The 18,164-nt window shown below is 41.7% G+C and overlaps 1 protein-coding gene across 1 annotated transcript in view; it reads left to right on the top strand.

Annotated features, from left to right (window-relative positions):
- The window catches only part of LOC122803818 (protein FAM98B-like), a 631,752-nt gene that overhangs the window by 555,819 nt on the left and 57,769 nt on the right, over positions 1-18,164 (top strand). The window contains exon 5 of the mRNA XM_044073503.1: positions 8,658-8,738. Within this exon, the coding sequence (XP_043929438.1) occupies positions 8,658-8,738 (81 nt within the window). The remainder of the gene's footprint in view (positions 1-8,657; positions 8,739-18,164) is intronic.

Genomic DNA, 18,164 nt, shown 5'->3' with positions numbered 1-18,164 from the left:
CAAGCATCTTATTTTCTGTTAGAGCAAAACACAGAGGCAGACAAGCTGAGCCAGACCAGGACTGACACTCATGAATGGAAATTGAATGAGGTAGTCTTCCAAGAATTGATTAAGTTGTGGGGAACAATTCAAGTAGATCTTTTTGCCTCCTTTCAAATCATACAGCTGAACAGATTCTTCTCCAGGACTTCTTGCAAAGACACCTGGAAAACAGATGCCTTTTCTTTCCTGTGGTCAGGAATGTTCCTTTCTTTCCATGGATATCCAGGGTAATTCTGAAGACTCAGAAGGACTCAACAAAGGTCGTTGTGATAACTCCTTTTTGCCCAGGCAACACTGGTTCTCACTTAGAGTTGGTCAAGGGCATTTACCACAGGCTGCCTCACAAACTAGACCTACGTACATAAGACAAGGGGGAGTTTGATGCATCCAGTCTCAAACATCTTCAACTGACTGGGTAATTTCAGTTTTTATTCTTTTTAGATGCTTGTTTCCTGAGGACAATGCAGCAGGTACTAAAGGAGGCATGAACATCTGCTACTAGGAAATCCTATATTGACCAGTGGAAAAGATTTTCTAGTCAGTACCTAGCCAATATCCAGGGTCCCATCAGGGATTATGCATCACTGGTGTTGAAGTATTTTTGTGAGTTTGTATTTCCTGGTATGTGTTGTTCCTTTGCCAATGTACATCTTCCTGTCATTTCAGTACGTCTGTCCTTGGATCTTCCACTTTTTCTTCTGTTTTAGTGAAAGTTTCCGAAGGGAGTTTTAAATCTGGGACCACCTTATGAACAGGTGGCTCCTGTTTGGGATCTTAACTTTATGCTTGAAAAGTTAGCCATGCATCCATTGGAACCTGTTCATCTAGCAGAGTTAAGTTCATTACAGGGAAGACTGTTCTGCTCAATTGGTCTGACATCTGCAAGAAGAATATTTGCATTACAAGCTGTCATGGTAGGTGAGCTCTTTCTGGTCTTCCAGGGTCGCATTAAGAACAAATCCCTTATTCATGCCCAAAGTTGTTGGAGTGTACTTTGAATCAAGCCATCAGTCTCCCATTGTTCTATCTGGATCCTCAAAATCATGTGCTTTGGCAGCTCAAGTACTTGACAGAAGCCAGTCCTTTAGAAGAGCAAATCAGTTATTTGTTTCTTATGTTAGGGCAAAGAAAGAATAACCCATGTCAAAACAGACTTTCCACATGGTTGTCCTCCACTATTGCCTTTTATATTCCCATCGTAGTAAACTAGTTTCTAACAGTATAAGTGCTCATTCTACTAGAGCTTTGTCTTTTTTGATTGAGTATCACAAAAGTAGATTCAAAGTATTCTAGAGGCAGCTATATTGTCCTCTGTACATTTACAAGGCATTCCAAACTGGATTCTTTTTAGATCAGGGACTGGCTTTGCTAGGATAGGCTCATAGGTTGGTACTAGGCTGTCTGCCCTAGGGCCTGTACAAGCCTAGCCATAACAATTCCCTGGCTATTTCTTTCCACAGTATTTACTTCCCTGGACCCCTGTCTAGCAGGGTGACTGATGTGATCCCCGGGGTGAATTTCCTTTCTCCCATCCAATCATCAAGGTTCCTTTTGAAGAGGGCCAAAGAGGCGCTCTGCTTGACATGTATGGGCAGTCTATTCTAGAGTCTGGGGAGTCTCTGGGTCAGGAACCTATCCCTCCAGGATGTTTTGTTTATTGTGATGACAATGTTTAGATCCCTGGAGTGTGTGGCTCTGAGGTGTTGGGATTTCTTTGTGTAGCATGTCTAGCAGCTCTGAGTTTGACATGGCCTTGTATGTTAAGCAGAGGTTGCCTCTGAGTAGACTATATGCGACTGAGTATAGCTGGAGTTTTTTTAAGACGGTCAGCATAGAGCATCTGCTTTAGGCTGTGATTCTTTTAGTGAGGTATTTCTGCGGCCTTTCTAGTTGTTGCAGATGTCTTGAGAGGTACATAGCAAATGGGGCGTTGTATTCTATAATGGGTCTAATGAGGGATGAGTACAGTGGGACAATGACCTCCTTTTTTTCTGGATGAAAAGTCCTTAGTGATGAGGTGTGCCACATAGGATTTCCTGACTGTTGTGGCGATGTGGTTATTGAAGGTGAGACCACTGTCCACCTGTGTCCCTAAGTCTCTTATCACACTTTCAGTGTTTAGTGTACTGCCACCTATGTGGGAATTCACGGGTGCATGTTTTTCCCCAAAGGGGGATAACTGTACATTTCTTGGCATTGAGCTTCAGCCCATGGCTCTGGCACCAAGCATCTGTTTCTGTAAGGCTCTTTTGTAGAGTATCCACATCATTTGAGTATTCAGTAATGGCTCCCAGTTTGCAGTCATCTGTGAACTTTGTTAGCCAGAGTCCCTTAGTGTTGGCATGTACTTCAGAGAAGTACATACCAAACAAGAGAGGTCCCAGGACTGAACCCTGAGGTACTCCACTTATCACTTGTCTGGAGTTGGATTTGAAGTTAGCTACTTTTACAGTGTGGGTTCTGTCAGTAAGCCAGTTGGCAACCCATCGAGTGACGTAGGGATTAATGCCCAGCTTAGTAAGTTTATCTATGATTCCAGAGTGGGGGGTGGTGTCAAAGGCCTTGGCGCGCTCCATGTAGGCTGTGTGGACTGACATACCCTCGTCCATGGCTCTGGAGACTGATTTGAAGAAGTCAGTAAGGTTCAGGAGACAAGATTGGCCCTTCAGAAACCCAAACTGGGTGGAGTCCAGTGTTTTAAGGTTGCCAATGTCTTTGTTTATAAGTTCCATGATAATACGTTCCATGGCCTTGCAGATCAGGCTTGTCAGACTGATGGGGCGGTAGTTCCTGGGATCCAAGGTGGATCCCCCTTGTGGAGTGGGATAACTGTAGCTGTGCGCCACTAAATGGGCACGAAGCCTGAGGTGAGGGTAAATTAAACATGACCCTTAGGTGAGATGCCAGTTCATTTTGTAGTTCATGTAGTACACAGCCCGGGATGTCATCTGGTCCCATGGATGCTGTGTTCTTAGCTTTGGAGAGTGCGTTTTTTTACCTGTGTGGCCGTTATTACCAGAATTGGGCAATCTTTCGGTATTGAGATGGGCCATTTAGGGGGTGAAGTTGGCACTGAATCGATCTGCCAGGATATTGGCAATATCCTTGGGATTAGTATATTTAATGCCATTCTGTTGTAGCTCAGAGCAGATCTGAGCATTGCCATTTAAATTCTTGACATAGTTATAGAATGCCTTGTGGGTTGTCTTTGGAATCTTTGGCAATTTTATTTTCATAACTAGCTTTGGAGGATTTTATGAGGGGTCTCAGCTTCTTACTGAGGCTGGTAAGGGAGTTTTATGAATCATGGGAGTTTCCTCTTTTCTGCACCAGTTTCTTCCTTTTGTTGTAAAGTTTGTATATGGCAGGGGACCACCAGATTGGCTTCCTTTTTTTTGGAGGAGAGCATCTTGGTTCTATTTGAGATGGCACAATTCATGCATGAGTGGATGTTGCTCGTACAGTGCCTTAGTGCAGGACTCAGCAGTCAAACTTTCATTTCCCATCTGCATGGGTGTCATGAAGTTTGTAACTTCTGACTTGAATAGCATGAAGTTGGCTTTGGAGAAGTTTTTTATGGAGGTTTCCTTACTGTGGGATGTGGATGTTAAGGGTGATTAGCTTATGGTCTGACCTGACCATAGGTGTGGAGCATCTTTTTCCCATGTTGGTAATGACCAGGTCTAGGATATTGAAGCCCCTGGTGGGACTATGGATTAGTTGATCCAGGGCAGATCCATGGGCTCCTGGATCCATATCCTTCCTCCTGTCAGGTTAGATAGGCTTTGATAGTAATTCCTTATAGCCTAAAGGGTACTGCAGCATGGGGGATAACGAGCATAGTATAGTTGTATAAGTTGCAATTAACCATAACAGCATATGTTCAAATTCCTCACTGTTGTATTAACAGCACCCACCCTCCACCCCTCTAATTCTGTATATAATTATTTGTTGGTATTTATTATATCTTTTAGAGGGTCATGATGCGTATGTTCCTCCTTTACTTGTGGGAAGGGAAGTCCTGAAAAAAGCTTCACTCTGACTGCTGATTTCCCCCCATAGGGCTGACCAATCAGCAGTCAGAATGAAAGTGTTGGAGGAAGCTAGATCTTTTGGAAGCTGTCCGGTTGTTGTGTCCTTGGCAGGACACAGCCCATGTAGCCTAAAGGCTACAGCAGCAATGAGGAAACTCTAGCATCTACTGCTGAGGGTAAATGCAACCTACAGAACTGTGCTGTCTTTGCCATTTGTTTTTCCTCTTTGTTTGCCAACTATCAAGCCCCTGCTGATGCCACTAGTACCCATGTGACCCCTTCTTGGTACAAGAGCAGCCCTCCAAGCAGTAATCAGAGCAATTCCCACTTAATCAGCTATGTTACTCTGATTTTACACAAGGTGCTCATTTCAGAAGTCATCTTATAGGTTCATAGGTTCATACTAGGCTATCTGCCCTGGGGCAATTATAAGCCTAGCCCGATTCTGTATGGCTTACACCACCCCTTGATTTGAGTATACTGTGCCCTTTTTAAGGTTTAGTTTACTGTGCCTCTGTCTAATAGTGACACGGGAGTAATCCCTGGGACAAACCTACGATCTCCCATCCACCTATCGAGATTCTTCTTGAAGAGATTCAGTGAGGTGCTCTGCCTCACATGAACTGGAATTCTATTCCAGAGCGAAGGGAGCCTCTGGGTTATCTTAACAGTCTTTTATTGTCTCAAAGGCTTATTGAATGGGCACTGCTTTTAACTTTATTTAGTTTGCCAAAATCCCTAATTAACATCAGGTATCTGGCCAAGACCCGGTGGCTGGCAACAAAGTAATTGTTGGATTTTTAAGGGTGTTTTGGAACTCAAAGTAAGGGGTTGTTGATGGTTTGTGAGGTGATGGTATTTTGACAAATACAGGTACTTCCTCAGTTTACATGTGAGGGTTATGGCACACTTTGTTAAAAGGCCCCCATGAGTATCCATCAGGATACGACTCATCTGTGGTAAAGTCTACTGTAATGTAAAGGGGGAGGTGCTTTGTGCTTTTCCACCAAGGTCAAATGCACTGGAATGTTTATTGGCAAATGTGAGTAATAAAATGGCAGGCTCCGCTGTGTATGGAAATCTGTTAGCAAACAGCCAGTAAATAAATCTCCGTCACCATTTACATGAATGTTGTGAATTTTTTTCACCCTACCTTTCTACAGTGATCTGAAACAGAATCTTCTTTTTGTATTTGCAAATGAGCAATTTCTCATCCAGTGACCATAAATAGTTGTAAGTTGAATACAGGGTAGGAGGTCACACCTTCTTTGTTTTATCTTGATTTAGAAATGTGCTTACTCCATGGTTGAGGTTTATGATCTAGGTGTAATGTTTTAATCTAGCACATGACAACATAGTGCACAATCATGGCTCATGCAATCCCAAGTGAAAAAATATATGAGAAAACTGCTGAATTGGGATGAAAGAGTATGAACCCCAATTTCATGATCCCATTAAGGAGGGGTCCCCTTTTAGATGAACTGATAGGTAGTCATGATGACTTAGTGGAAATACTTATGCTTCATGACTCCAGAAACTGGGTACAGTTCTGACTTTCTGGTCACCATCATCTTGGGGTTTGCTTCCCAACCCCATGTCTTTGTGGCTTTTCTTTAAGTACTGCAGTTTCCTTCTACCTGCTGCCACCATGGCACTTTACTTCCTAGCATTATTTGTGTCCATATGTGTTGTATTTTACCTTGCTCTTGGGGTAGAGGTTATACAGGAACGAGGTCTCTTGAGCATCTCGCATAGCTGGATAGCATGTTAAATAAAAATGTTTCTCATAACCGTAGACTTTGGGAATTGCCCACTTGGTTTGCTTGGTGGTCAATAAAAATGCAAGTGCCAGGAAGCTTAGAGACCTTACTTTTATATATAAAGTTTTTCCTATGAGTTAACACTTGTTTCTTTCTGATTTACCTCCTACTCTGTACTGTTTCAGTTAGGTCTGTGCCTTACTGTTTACTTGTCAGTTCGTAGGCACTATTTTTCTTTAGGAGTATATTAGACATCAGCAACACCATCCTTGTGGAATGTGCAACTATCAATCTTTTGCTGCATTTCAGTTTCTTTGTGCATCTTTTATCGTTCTTTTGCATTCATGCCTATGTATTACTAGTCTGCTCTATTATGCTTCTGTTGATTGTTGCTTTTCATTATTACATTATGATTGTAACCTGAGCTGAACCTGCATGTGGTCATTCTGTGATCAGTGCTTCATCCCGGTAACCAAAATGTAGATGAATAAGTAAGTGTTTCACATAACTGTACTTTTTACCAGACTCACTGAATTGGTCTCATCCCCTCCAAATCCGTTTCCTCTCCCAGATTGTTACATCCACAGGTTGAGGATTCTGAATGTGTGGTCTTTCTGCGATAGCTCTGTTTGCATCTTTTTTCAGTGTTTTTTTTTCTGTAATCCGCAGGATAGGAGCACTGAGTATTCTGTTGAGCATAGCCAGGCAGTCATCTTTGCAATTTCCCTCTGTCCATATGGTTTCTGATTCCAAAAGACCATCAAGGTGGGAAATGCTACAAAGCCCCTAAGCCAGACGACATGAGTTCATCACATTTCTTTAACCTTCAAAGGTCCTCTTTGAAAATTCTTGTTGAGAACATGTTTAGCTCATCATTCAGGTTCACTTGTTTTCCAACCTTCTTGTCATTCCTTTTCTCTGACTAGTGGGCTTCACTGAGTAGCAAAAGCCCCTAATCCTTGTTTGCACATTACCTGTATTATACATACTAAAAATAGTGCCTAAAACAATATAATCAGAAGCATATACCCTACTGAATGGAATTATTTTATTATAGTCCAAGTCATACCTGTGGCCCTTATAGAAATCCCTTTTCAAACAGTCCTGGTATCTTTTCAAGACCATTTTGACAGCACCTTAAGTTACTGCCAACATGAAAGTACACTGTGGCGATGTGGTATACTTTCACAGTGAGACATCCTTTGTCATAAGTATCTGTTAAATCATGCCTGATATAAACTTGGAAATTAGCCATAGGCTTCACAGAACCAAAGTTAGATAACACAAAGTAAATAAATATATTTTCCTGTCTGTAAAGGACTGTGTTCTTCCCCAAAGTCTGTTTTATGGTGTAAAAATGTGCGGCTCCGTATTTGATTTTCCCTTGATGCAGACATAATTTAGGGTAGCAGAAAACCAATTAGCCAGCACATGGTTAGGCATATTTTGGCCTTTTGGGGCTTATAGCATCGGAGTTTTATATTTCACTATTTAAGATAAGGGTACCCCATCATCAGTAGACATGCATTTATTCTCAGAGTTGCCTTAATGCCACACCTTAACAAAAATCCATTCAGTAAGGGTTTCTTTCAGAAACAGCAGATTGGAAAGGAGAGGGTTCATACTAGATAACATATTTGCTTTCATGTCTTAGTGTACGTTAAAGGGTAGTCGCAATAACTGTTTCTGTTTTACTAAAAATAAAAAAAGCAGAAAAAGGTAACCTAACCATGCCTCTCCAAATTGTCAGCAGATTTGCTTTCCTTTTGCCATAAATATGAGAGACTGGAACGTGTCCACTTCTTTAGCATCTTTTATTCCCAGTATCTCCATTGGCAGCATTTGATTAGCAGTGACTTGGCTGCCTATCCTCATCATCGTCGTCAGCCTGATTTATTTCCAGATTTACGACCTATTTTGTGGGAGCAGTCTTACTAACCTTATGTAGAGAACATAACTCGATAACTGTTGGATCCAACATTTATTTGGACTGTTGATAATGCTTGCTGTTTGACAGTGAAGTTACACACCTGCTGGCAAGTGTCTCAGAGTAAGATTTTTGCGCCTCTATGAAGTACTCACTGTAGATGTGGATTTTACATTTACACTTCTTTACAACAGAAGTTATGTTAAAGGATTGCTGCTGTTATGTTTGTGAGAGTGAGGCGTTTACTTATCATTCTTGAGGTATTTTCTAGACTTGCTGTTGAAAACACCTGGAGAGACCCCACTGAAAGGTTAATCCTAGATACATTAGTGCCAGTGCATGGTAGTCCTTTTGAACATTTGCAAGTTCTAGCCAGCTGTAGGCATTAATCTTTGATTTTATGAGTATACTACAATAGCTTAGTCCCAAAGGTAATTTATTCAGAGATGTCTTGTATTATACAATGTGGTGCTTTTGTTAAAGCTTAACATTTGTGGTATATACCTGTGAATATCAGTGTGAAATCATTTTCAAAGTGTGTTTACACCAGCTATATTATAACTGCACATATATCAGTGTTGAGCGCATTGAGGACGTATTGTGATACCAGTCCGTTTGTGTTTTCCAAAGGTTGTAGACTGTGTTATGGTTGAATTGTATGGTATGAAGTTTTTCATAGTTATTTAGTTTTCTGAACTGTAGATTGCAGTGTTCCAGTAGTCCTGTAAAAATGCTCAATTTTCCATGGACTGTAGAATAGCCTATGTTGGACAGTGTTAGAGATTTTGTCAAATCAGTAAATAGTTTTTTTACAGGCATTTGATTAAAAATTTTTAATCTTCACATAGGTGGCAGGTTGGTAATAATGCTTCTTTTTTTTATCTTTTAATCCAGATAAAGGAACTGCAGTCAAAAATTCCTAAGGGGTACCTTGGAAATCCATTGTTAAAGTCTACCCTGACTTCAGAACAGTGGGTAGGACTATTTTTCTATTGTAGATAAGTAACTTGCATTTAGGTTTTGTACACTGCTGTTTACGATATGACCTATAGCTTGTTAGTGTGCTGTAAAATGAATATTCACGCACACACACACACACACACACACACACACACACACACACACACACACACACACACACACAGGTCCACTTCTAAATTTCAGAGTTTCAAAACCTCAAATTTGTTATGGTCGAGACCATAACATCGAAGTTTTGAAACTTCGAAATGTAAATAAATACAAAACCTCTTTTTGTAGGGGGGCAAGCACCCCCTGCTAATTAAGTATACCAACTCCGAGATCGCACTACAGTGAGGAAAACAGTCAATATACCATTTTGTTCTGTATGCCGATCTCCATTTAAATGGTTGGATGTTTCAAAACTTTGATCTTATGGTCTTGACCATAAGAAATTCAAAGTTTTGAAACTTCGAAATTTAGAAGTAGACCCATTCACGTATACACATTACTGTTGCAACAGTGCAGTTGTTTTGGACAGTCATCATAACATATATGTTTGAATTCATTCTTCTGTTTCTGTCATCTTGGTTTACCCCCTGCCTTTCAGGCATGCAGCTTTCTTAAATTCTAAAATTTTTCGAAGTTTTGAAACTTCGAAATTTAGAAGTAGACCCATTCACATATACACATTACTGTTGCAACAGCACAGTTGTTTTAGACAGTCATCATAACATATATGTTTGAATTCACTCTTCTGTCGTCTTCGTTTACCCCCTGCCTGTCAGGCATGCAGCTTTCTTAAATTCTAAAACTTTGACAAAGTCCTCCTTTGGTAGTAGATTGCAGACAGCCTAAGATGGGTGCCACTTCCTCCTTGAAGAGGGTGAACCTGTCTTTGCTGAAGAGCGGGGAGCCCTGATAAATATAACATTAGAATTTGATTTTACGTCTTTATTTCCAGATAACTGTATGCCGAGTTTTATGCCTGCCTTTCAGTGGATGCCTATATTTTTTTTCCTTTGTACAGTCAACTCCAAATGGAGTTTCGATATCCTAGTGAATCTAACTTCAGGTGTGCCAACAGGTACTCGGCTTGTGATGATGTGCCTGACCGCTGTCTGTCTTTGTTTTCAAAGGAGGGCAGACAGAGTCTGGTAAGACTAAGATGTCACCACCAGTGAATTGGGAACTGCTTCACAAGTTGATTGCTGTGTCCTTAGGCCTGACAAACATAAGATGAATGACTTTCCACTATTTACCATCCTTTTGGAAGGTCTTCTAACCCTCCTTGTGGCAGTGCCATTTTGTGCACTGGGTAGACAGTCTGCTGAAGAATGCCATTGACTGCTTGAAAACGTGTAAAATTGTATTCAGTTTCTTTTGCATCAGCCTTGCTCTCCCAGTATGGTCTACATGCTTCTTTTAGTAAAGGCCATATAGATTTGGCAGTTGGCTGAAAAGTGCGACTCTCCTAGGCAAGATATGCACCTGGAATTGTGAATTCTTGTACACGATCTGACAACCATAGGCAGAGGATTTTCCAGTCTTCATCACAAGGCATACCCTAGGAGATAAAATTAGTTTCCTTATTAATTTCAACAGCAGAACAAATGCAGGCACATGGCTGAACAGAAATGCATAGGTTTGTAGGCAATTACTTGGCATTCTGCACAGGAGACCATTAAGGAGCTTAATCCAAATTCCCAGTTGGTTAAGTGACTTGCACAGGATCACGCAGTAGACAAATGGAGGGTACTACAGAGACACTGTATTATATTAAGTATAATTGTAGATTTTCATGAAAACTGGTTTTACGTCTTGCAGTTGCCAGAGATGTCATTTTGGCAGTTAACTAAGCTATGCCCCTTCCTGAATATCATGTCTAATAATGGTCTTCTCTAAGCAGGGTACTCTTAAGACAAGACATATTTTCAATTCAGGTGAACATGGCTCCTTCCCATTTTCTTTGTTCAACATGGCAAGGGTGAATTGATGTTCAGTGCATTTTTCGGTTGAGGCAGAAAAGATTCCCAAAAGTCTTTCATCTTTCTATATTCCACGCTTAATTGCAAAGTAAAAGAAAGAAAGACCTATGCAAATCTTTGAAGTGATTGATAACTGCCAGAAAGTCTTTCACTTGTCAGACATGCTCTGCTAAGTGGAAGATGCTCTCCATTTGGGCAGAGGAGTGTATTGCCCTGCCTTATTTGGCCAGCCTACAGGTGAACCTAATTTACCTCAGAGACTTGTATGATTTTTGGTCTCATTTATCCCCTGATATCTCTGCACATCACCTTTTGGACAGCAGAGCTGTGGATCAGCATGGGCTGTGTAAGCAGCTAATTTAAAGGAGTTCAACATTTTTGCCCAAGTTTGAGGAACTTCTGCCCTTCTTGGGACTTGAACTTCATATTTGATGGGCTTGCTTCTTTGAGCTAACTGGTTTGGTGGTTGTGCTGTCATAGAAGACATTGTTCTTGAAGGTCATCATTTCAGCCTAATTGATGTGTGAACTGCTTATGTTTATTTGTAGAGAACTCTGTGTGCTCTAAGATTCCAGTCTCCCTTAGAATTAACCCACATTTACTCCTAAAAATGGTGCCAGAATTGTCCTTAAAGCAGTCCATTAATCTCTTCTGCCTTCTCAGGTTTAACTGAAGAAGGCACATGAGTTCAAGAAGACTCATGATGCTTTGTTTTCTTTACTCCAAATACAGAATAAATAACTAAGCAAACCCTTTCCAATTTGACTGATAGCTGCATTGTGTTTTGCCAGCAGACAGATGGGAGGCCATGGAAAATATTTAGTCAGTCCAGATGTTTGCCCGACATTATTGCTTGGACTGTTATTCAAGGAGGTTCTTTGGTGGTCCTCAGTGCTTCAGGTCTTGGCCTTCTGAGTCCATAACTTGTGGTCTTTCTCCAACCTCAGCCTCCCAGGTAGGTTTATTTGTACTTCTTGAGAATATTCTCAACTGTTACTGCAGAAGATCTCTGAAGGCATGTATAACAAGCGCACACCCTCACAGTTGATTTGCAATATGCCAGCTAGATCAGATAATATACTTACCACATCAGTTGAGTTACGAGAAGACAGGCATAAGTAGATCTGCAGGGAAGCCCTCTGCAGTATTACTTATTACCCTCATTTCGCTGTCTCTGAATAGCCTGTGCATCCATCTGCTGCTGGTATACGTTCTTGTAAACTGGAAAGTCAGGCAGTTATATGTATACTTACATACATTTTTTTTTCCAATGGCCATCTTGTGCTCGCTCATTGTATGAAGATCAAACTAAAATGAGTCGCCCAATTTTGAATGCAACATCATGACATTGGCAGGAATCACTTGTGCCCCCTACATACAAAAATTCCAAATGATGGGTATGTTGTGGATACTAGAAGAAACTGCAGTAGTTACTCACTGCAGAAAGCCTACTCATAGGCAATCTGATAAGGGTGAGTTTCTGTTATTCCTGTAATGCCGAAAAAGATAGGTCTATCAGTTTAACTATAAGGACTGTCCGTAATATGTCCTAAGCTGGCCATTTGTTTTTTGTCAGTCAGAATTTGATGTTTTCTTTAAGCAAAAATCCTACATTTGGGGATGTCCACATGTTCATCCACCATTCACTGTGAACTAATGCAGCAGCTACAAAAGTACAACTTGCACTTGGAACCTGCCAGTTTTTTGTTTTCGCAATTTGGAAGCATCTTATCCCTGTCCAGCTCCTGCACTGGACTGCACTGCCATTGCTTGTACTGTTTTGGTATAATCGTGACCTTGATAACTGCCACAAGTACAAGAGATTCAGCCTGGCTGCTTTGTCAAAGACAGGAAAATTTGTTAGCCCACTTTGAGGTGATGTTGGATGAAAGCTGTTTGCTAGGAAATTGACAGGAGTGTCCTGTTCATAGATCCATCTTTATGCTTGAGCAGTGCCCCAAGTAAGAGTACTTAGAAGCCAGTTCTAGGCCTGAGCCTTCTTGACGTGATTGCCTTTGATTAGTTAGGGCTTGAGCCCAAACTGAACCTTGTGTCCCAAGTTATTGGTAGGTGCCCTTAGTTAACCAGCTTGATCCCAAGGTGTGTAGCCTGTGGAGTCGTCAGGTCAGAGAGCAGGGGTACTGGAGGTTGTTCTCCTGCTTCCAGCTCTAAGGCCTGTCTGGGCCAGCAAAGGCCCAGTTGAGGCAAATCCACATCGTTGCCCTCTTTGTAGGACTGAGACCTCCAGGACTAGACATCAAGTGGTATTGTATGATTGGTTGGAGTGCAACAGCACAGAGAGAGAAAATTGAAGCCTGTTGTAGGTGCAGGCCTTTTCATCAAACAGCACTACTATTGGCAAGTATGTTATACAGTGTTCGTTCTCAATTTCCTGATTTTTTGACATATTTCATGATTGTTATGCAAACTCGCTCTTAATCATACCGGGTGCAAGGGTTTTTGGCTGACTGTGTTATCTCCAGAATCCTTACAGGATCTGGAGGATCTCAAAACCACTGTCTCTGTGACAGGCAAGGATAGTGGCGCCAGCCCCACTATGTCCATCCCACATTACAGTGACTCCTTTTGGGATGCTTTCATAATGATGAGTAGCAGTGTGAATTGGCATTTTACCCCATATATTGTCCCACTTGAAATATTTTTAGTTGGCTTTCCTGAGGGGGCCCTGGGTCATTCCTACCTTACAGGTTACCTTTATAGATGCAAATTTTACAATCTGGGACTACCCTGATTCTACCCTGTCATCCCAAAAAGGCTTATGCCGTGTGTAGTGTATAAGCCATTGCCAAAGGTAACAGATCACCAAGTGTACCATTGCTGACAATTTTTTATCTGTTCTGTCTGGTACAAGTCGCACAGAATACAGCATTTCACTGTCTTTCTAGAAATGTATGGCAAGTTTTGTCCTTCTGCCTTGTTGGAGCTTAGGGATCTCAACTGTTTCTCATCTGTCCCATTTCCAGGCTACAGATGTGGAGAGGAAAGTGCTGGTTAAGCTACAGGACCTCCTGGAGTCAGGGCTCAAGAAGGATTTGTTTTTGAGACCCTGTCTACACTTTCTTCTGTAGGATACCATTTGAGCATTTGTAATTTTGACTTGCTAAGGAAGTATGGTTGAGACTGTCCTCCCTTCCCAAGGAGTTCATGACAGGGATTCTAGATGCCTGCCACTTCTCATGAAGACCCAGTCGACAATAGAAGAGAGAAAGACACCTTCTCAACATCCACAGAAGGCCATTGGTGAAGTTGCTCAGATTGTTTAACATTTTTGGCAGGCCCACAGCAGTCGTTTCTACAGCCTGAAGCTGCATAGGGTGGTGGGTGTGTTTTGAATTTTCTCTAGCTCGGAGAATTGGCACTTGCAACCACTGAGTTATAGATTTGGTCAGCTTTGCACACATTCTGGAGCACATTGGTCCTTCCCCAAAAAGGACTTTTCAGGCACATAAGTATGCATGAGCAGAGCATGTAGATTCAGGCTCAGCCAGTACAAATGAGAGAGGGTTTGTTTAAGCCATGCTAGTGCAAGAGGAAGTACAGGGGTTTAGTTCCTGCCTTCCCTTGCCTTGAAGGGAACAGTTGAGCTCTGTTCCATTTTGGACATTAAATGCTTTAGCTACTCATCTTTTACATTTGTTTCTGGATGGTCACCTTGCAAGGGATCATGCTGCTGTTCCACAGTGGGCTTGGATGGTACTGTACTTCATGGATGCCTGTTAGTAGCACATCATTGTCTGGGTTCCACATAAGAGGCTTCTTGACTTTAGATATATGGGAATTTCTTTCAGGACAAAGTGCTCCCATTTGGCTTTTCTCAGCACCCAGAATCTTCATCAAATTGATGGTTGTGGTGGCCAGAATCCTACAGAAGAGGGGTTTCTTGATGTTGACATTTGTCTGTCTTTTACTGGCTGCTTCCAGGAGCTCCCTTGGAGGTGGCCTCCTGTGGTGGCACCTTTGGATGTAGTTGAGGTCACCATAAGTTGTAAGGTTTCCTCCTTGACCCTGACTCTGAGGAAGTCCATCATCATGGCTGCAGTGGTCACAATGCTGGTGCCTGTCTGTCATACCCTTGGAGAGAATCCAGGAGAATCATAGCTTTGTTTTCAAGAGTAAGAACATAGATGGTCTGGGCTTGTTCTCTGTTTTGTCTTCTTGGCCTGGTGACAGCCACCATCTTCATCATGCCATCTGCAGATTCGACAATGCAAGACAATCTAGTATTAGCAGTATTGCATCCTTGCTGTAAAGTAGTGGAGTGCTGGACCATCATCATTATTCTAATTGTAGGCATTCCCTTTATGAAGCTTGAAGCTATTGCAGATATTGATTACAGATGTTTAATTTGTGGGCTGGAGATCCCATCTGGGCTCATCCACTATTTGGGGACTGTAGTGGCCCTCTAAACAGTGGGCATCAGATCATGCATTTGGAGTGCATATCACTGCTGCTGACCCTGAAGGCCTTGAAAGAATTCTATGATCCGGTCTTATCCCATCAGGGAGCTAGTCCATCATGTGGTAGCTTAAGCAAGAAGTCACGAGGTTATATCTATCTTACCTAAGGGGAACCAGTGTTCATCTGCCATTGGATCATGGACTAGGGCATTCTTCTGCCAGTGGTTCACACCCTGGGAAAGTAAAACAATTTGGCAAATTCCCTGGATTCCAAAACATCCCTGAGCAGGTTTTTCTAGAAGTAATTCCCTCCAGAAATTGCCTTTCTGTCACTTGAGTGAATGCTGTTTCTTTGCCATTTCGCAGAAATGGCAAAGGGAGATGGTGGTAAATGCAATCATTCTTCCATGATGTACAAGTTTCCTTTATGCCTTCTTACCATTTCTGTTGATTCCATGTCTTTTCATGAAGTTTAGGAAAAAGACCGGAATTTACTAATTTGTAGGTGAGTAGGTTCATAGGTTTTATGAAACATCTTGTGGCCTATTTGCTAGTGATGAGCTTGATGCCTTGGATCCCATGTTAGAACTTGCAGATGCTCCTCTAGTCATCCAGTTTCTTCCTAAAGATATGAATTCATTAACTGAATTTAATTGATGAGGTGTTTATTTTATAGGCAAAGTCCTTGAGATATGAAGTTGTCTTGTCTAACTGTTCAGTTGCTGGTTTTTTTTTTTTTTTTTTTTGAGGTTGACTGTCCTTTTGTGATCATGTCACCAGTGCGTTTTAAGCAAAACATTTTGTATAGTAAGGAGGTCCTTAGTGCTGTGTATTGCAAGCATTTTTCAGGTAGGTTAAAGGTCAAATGCTGTGTATTGCAGGCATTTTTCAGGTAGGTTAAAGGTCATTTAAGACCACAAGAAGAGTGCTCATGAGGTTGCTTCTTTTTCTGTCTCCACCAGCTGTGTATAGTACAGCAAAAACAGAACAAAACATTTGTTCAAGAAAGAATCCATTATTGACAACTAAGATGCATATTGAGCCATGATGCCCTCTTGAGCCATGACACCCTCATCATTTCTGGAAGCTTCAGTAATTATCTTCAGCCTTTGCTTTTAGTCAGACCAACAATTTTAGTAGGTGTTTAGGGGTTTTTACCTCCAGACCTCTTCATTGGGAATCATAATGCACTTTCCTGATAGACTTGTCAAGCAAGGATGCCCTTGGAGCTTTTGTCTCACTCACCCTTTCACTTCATCCCAGAATGTTTTATTGGAGTAGACTGATGGAGCAGTTACTGCAGTCCTGACTGACCAGGTTTGATTAATGATCTTGGCACTGTAGGAGCCAGACAAAGAGGGGAAAGTTAAGGGGAGTGGTAGGTGTACATACACTAGGTGGGTGGGGGGATACTGAGAAGGTGCAGTTTCCCTGGAGACTGGGAAGACCGCCGTCCTTGTTTCAGGGGTGGGGCAAGACCACATGAAATAAAACACCCCTTACTGAAGTGAGGGGACATCCTTCACAGATGGCCCATCACATTCTTCATCCCCTTGCACTAAGCTGCATGTGTAGAGTAAAGGTCAGAGCTGAAAAATAGAGAAAAAAAAAATGAATGAATGATAGCCCCTCCTGGTTGATTCACCCTCGTGATGGAGGAACCGGTGATTGGCCGGTAGGCTGATGATCAGCTGGCAAAATGAGCAAAAAAAAATTCATTCCACCTCATCCTTACCAAAAGTTTATTCCCTGTAGTGTGAAACATGGATGTAATATCAAAACCCCACTTTGATGGATTTTGTGGTTCAGTTGACCTTCAAAACCAGTCACATTTAGCAGTTATTTGAATTGAATGCCCATATTTGCTGTGGATTCATGCTGTGGTTGCACTTGATTGTAGAAGTGCACCTAGCCTCTGAGCCTTCAAGTAGTCATTGTAAGGCCACTGTTGTAATAAGTAGTTATATAGTGAATCAGCTGAAAGCTAATAGCCACTCAACCAGCCTGACTCCCAGAGCACTGTGTGTATGTCAGGTTGCAAGCTGACATTCCCATGTAATGTAGATGTACTTCGGTGTCTCACATAGAATAATATCCCATACAGTTTTTTTGCCACAAGTGGGTGCACAGTAACTGTGTGTGTTTGTGAGAGTGTCAGTTTTCACTGTTATTACCTCATTTTTGCAGAGTTTACTAGTAAAAATAGAGATGCTTCACATAGGTGGAAATTAATGCCGATAACTATAGATGTTGCAGGCATCCACACAGTCATCTCCCTATTCAGGAGAAAATTGCCCTTAAGAAAGCCTGTAAGCAGTACTGATATGAAGAGATTGTGGGAAAGAGGACTTTCAAGAAAAGCACTAGCAGAAAGAGAATTACCTGAACTTAATTTTAAATGTCCAGCCAAGGAATTAATTTTTGCCTTCCCCGATGAGGGAGTGTGATACGGTTGGTGACCACTGTCCAACCTCTTTGGAGGCAGACAAATAGCCTGTATCACATCATCTCAGGCTTACGATCAGAGAGATGGTAATTTGTATGTAATTTCTGTTAGTTTGTTAGTCTTTTTGCCCAAGTCTTTAGTGTTTTCCCTCCATAGCCATATCCATGGAAGAGGGAGGGCTTTGGACAAAAAGAGCAGTGGGTGGGAAGATCGTAAGAGTTTACAAAGCATTTTCCTTGCACTAAAAAGAGGATATTTCCTTGAACAAGACAGAAAGAGTGGAGTGCCCGTCTTGCAGGCCTTAGGAATACCCAGTTGACATTGGCTCAATGTCTGAATCGCTTCACTCTCACAGAGAAAATTGCCATCAGTGACAAACTGACTAACAGATTCTTAGTTGTTACTTCCCCAGAGGAGGTTAAGGAAAAAAGGGATACTTCGCAGTTTGCAGAGTCCAGTTTGGTGAAAGATGACCTAACTTAAGCATCTCAAATTCAACCCCCTGCACATCACTAAGGTGCACTCCACCTCATCTGACTCCATTATCCTTTGGGGATACCATTTCTTGAGTGAAGGAGCATTTTAATTGGAG

This window comes from Protopterus annectens, chromosome 6.part0 (genome assembly GCF_019279795.1).
Source record: "Protopterus annectens isolate FY-2018-M chromosome 6.part0, PAN1.0, whole genome shotgun sequence".
Lineage (NCBI taxonomy): Eukaryota > Metazoa > Chordata > Ceratodontiformes > Protopteridae > Protopterus > Protopterus annectens.
Note: the sequence above shows the minus strand (reverse complement) of the source record. Positions and strands in the feature narration are given on the sequence as shown.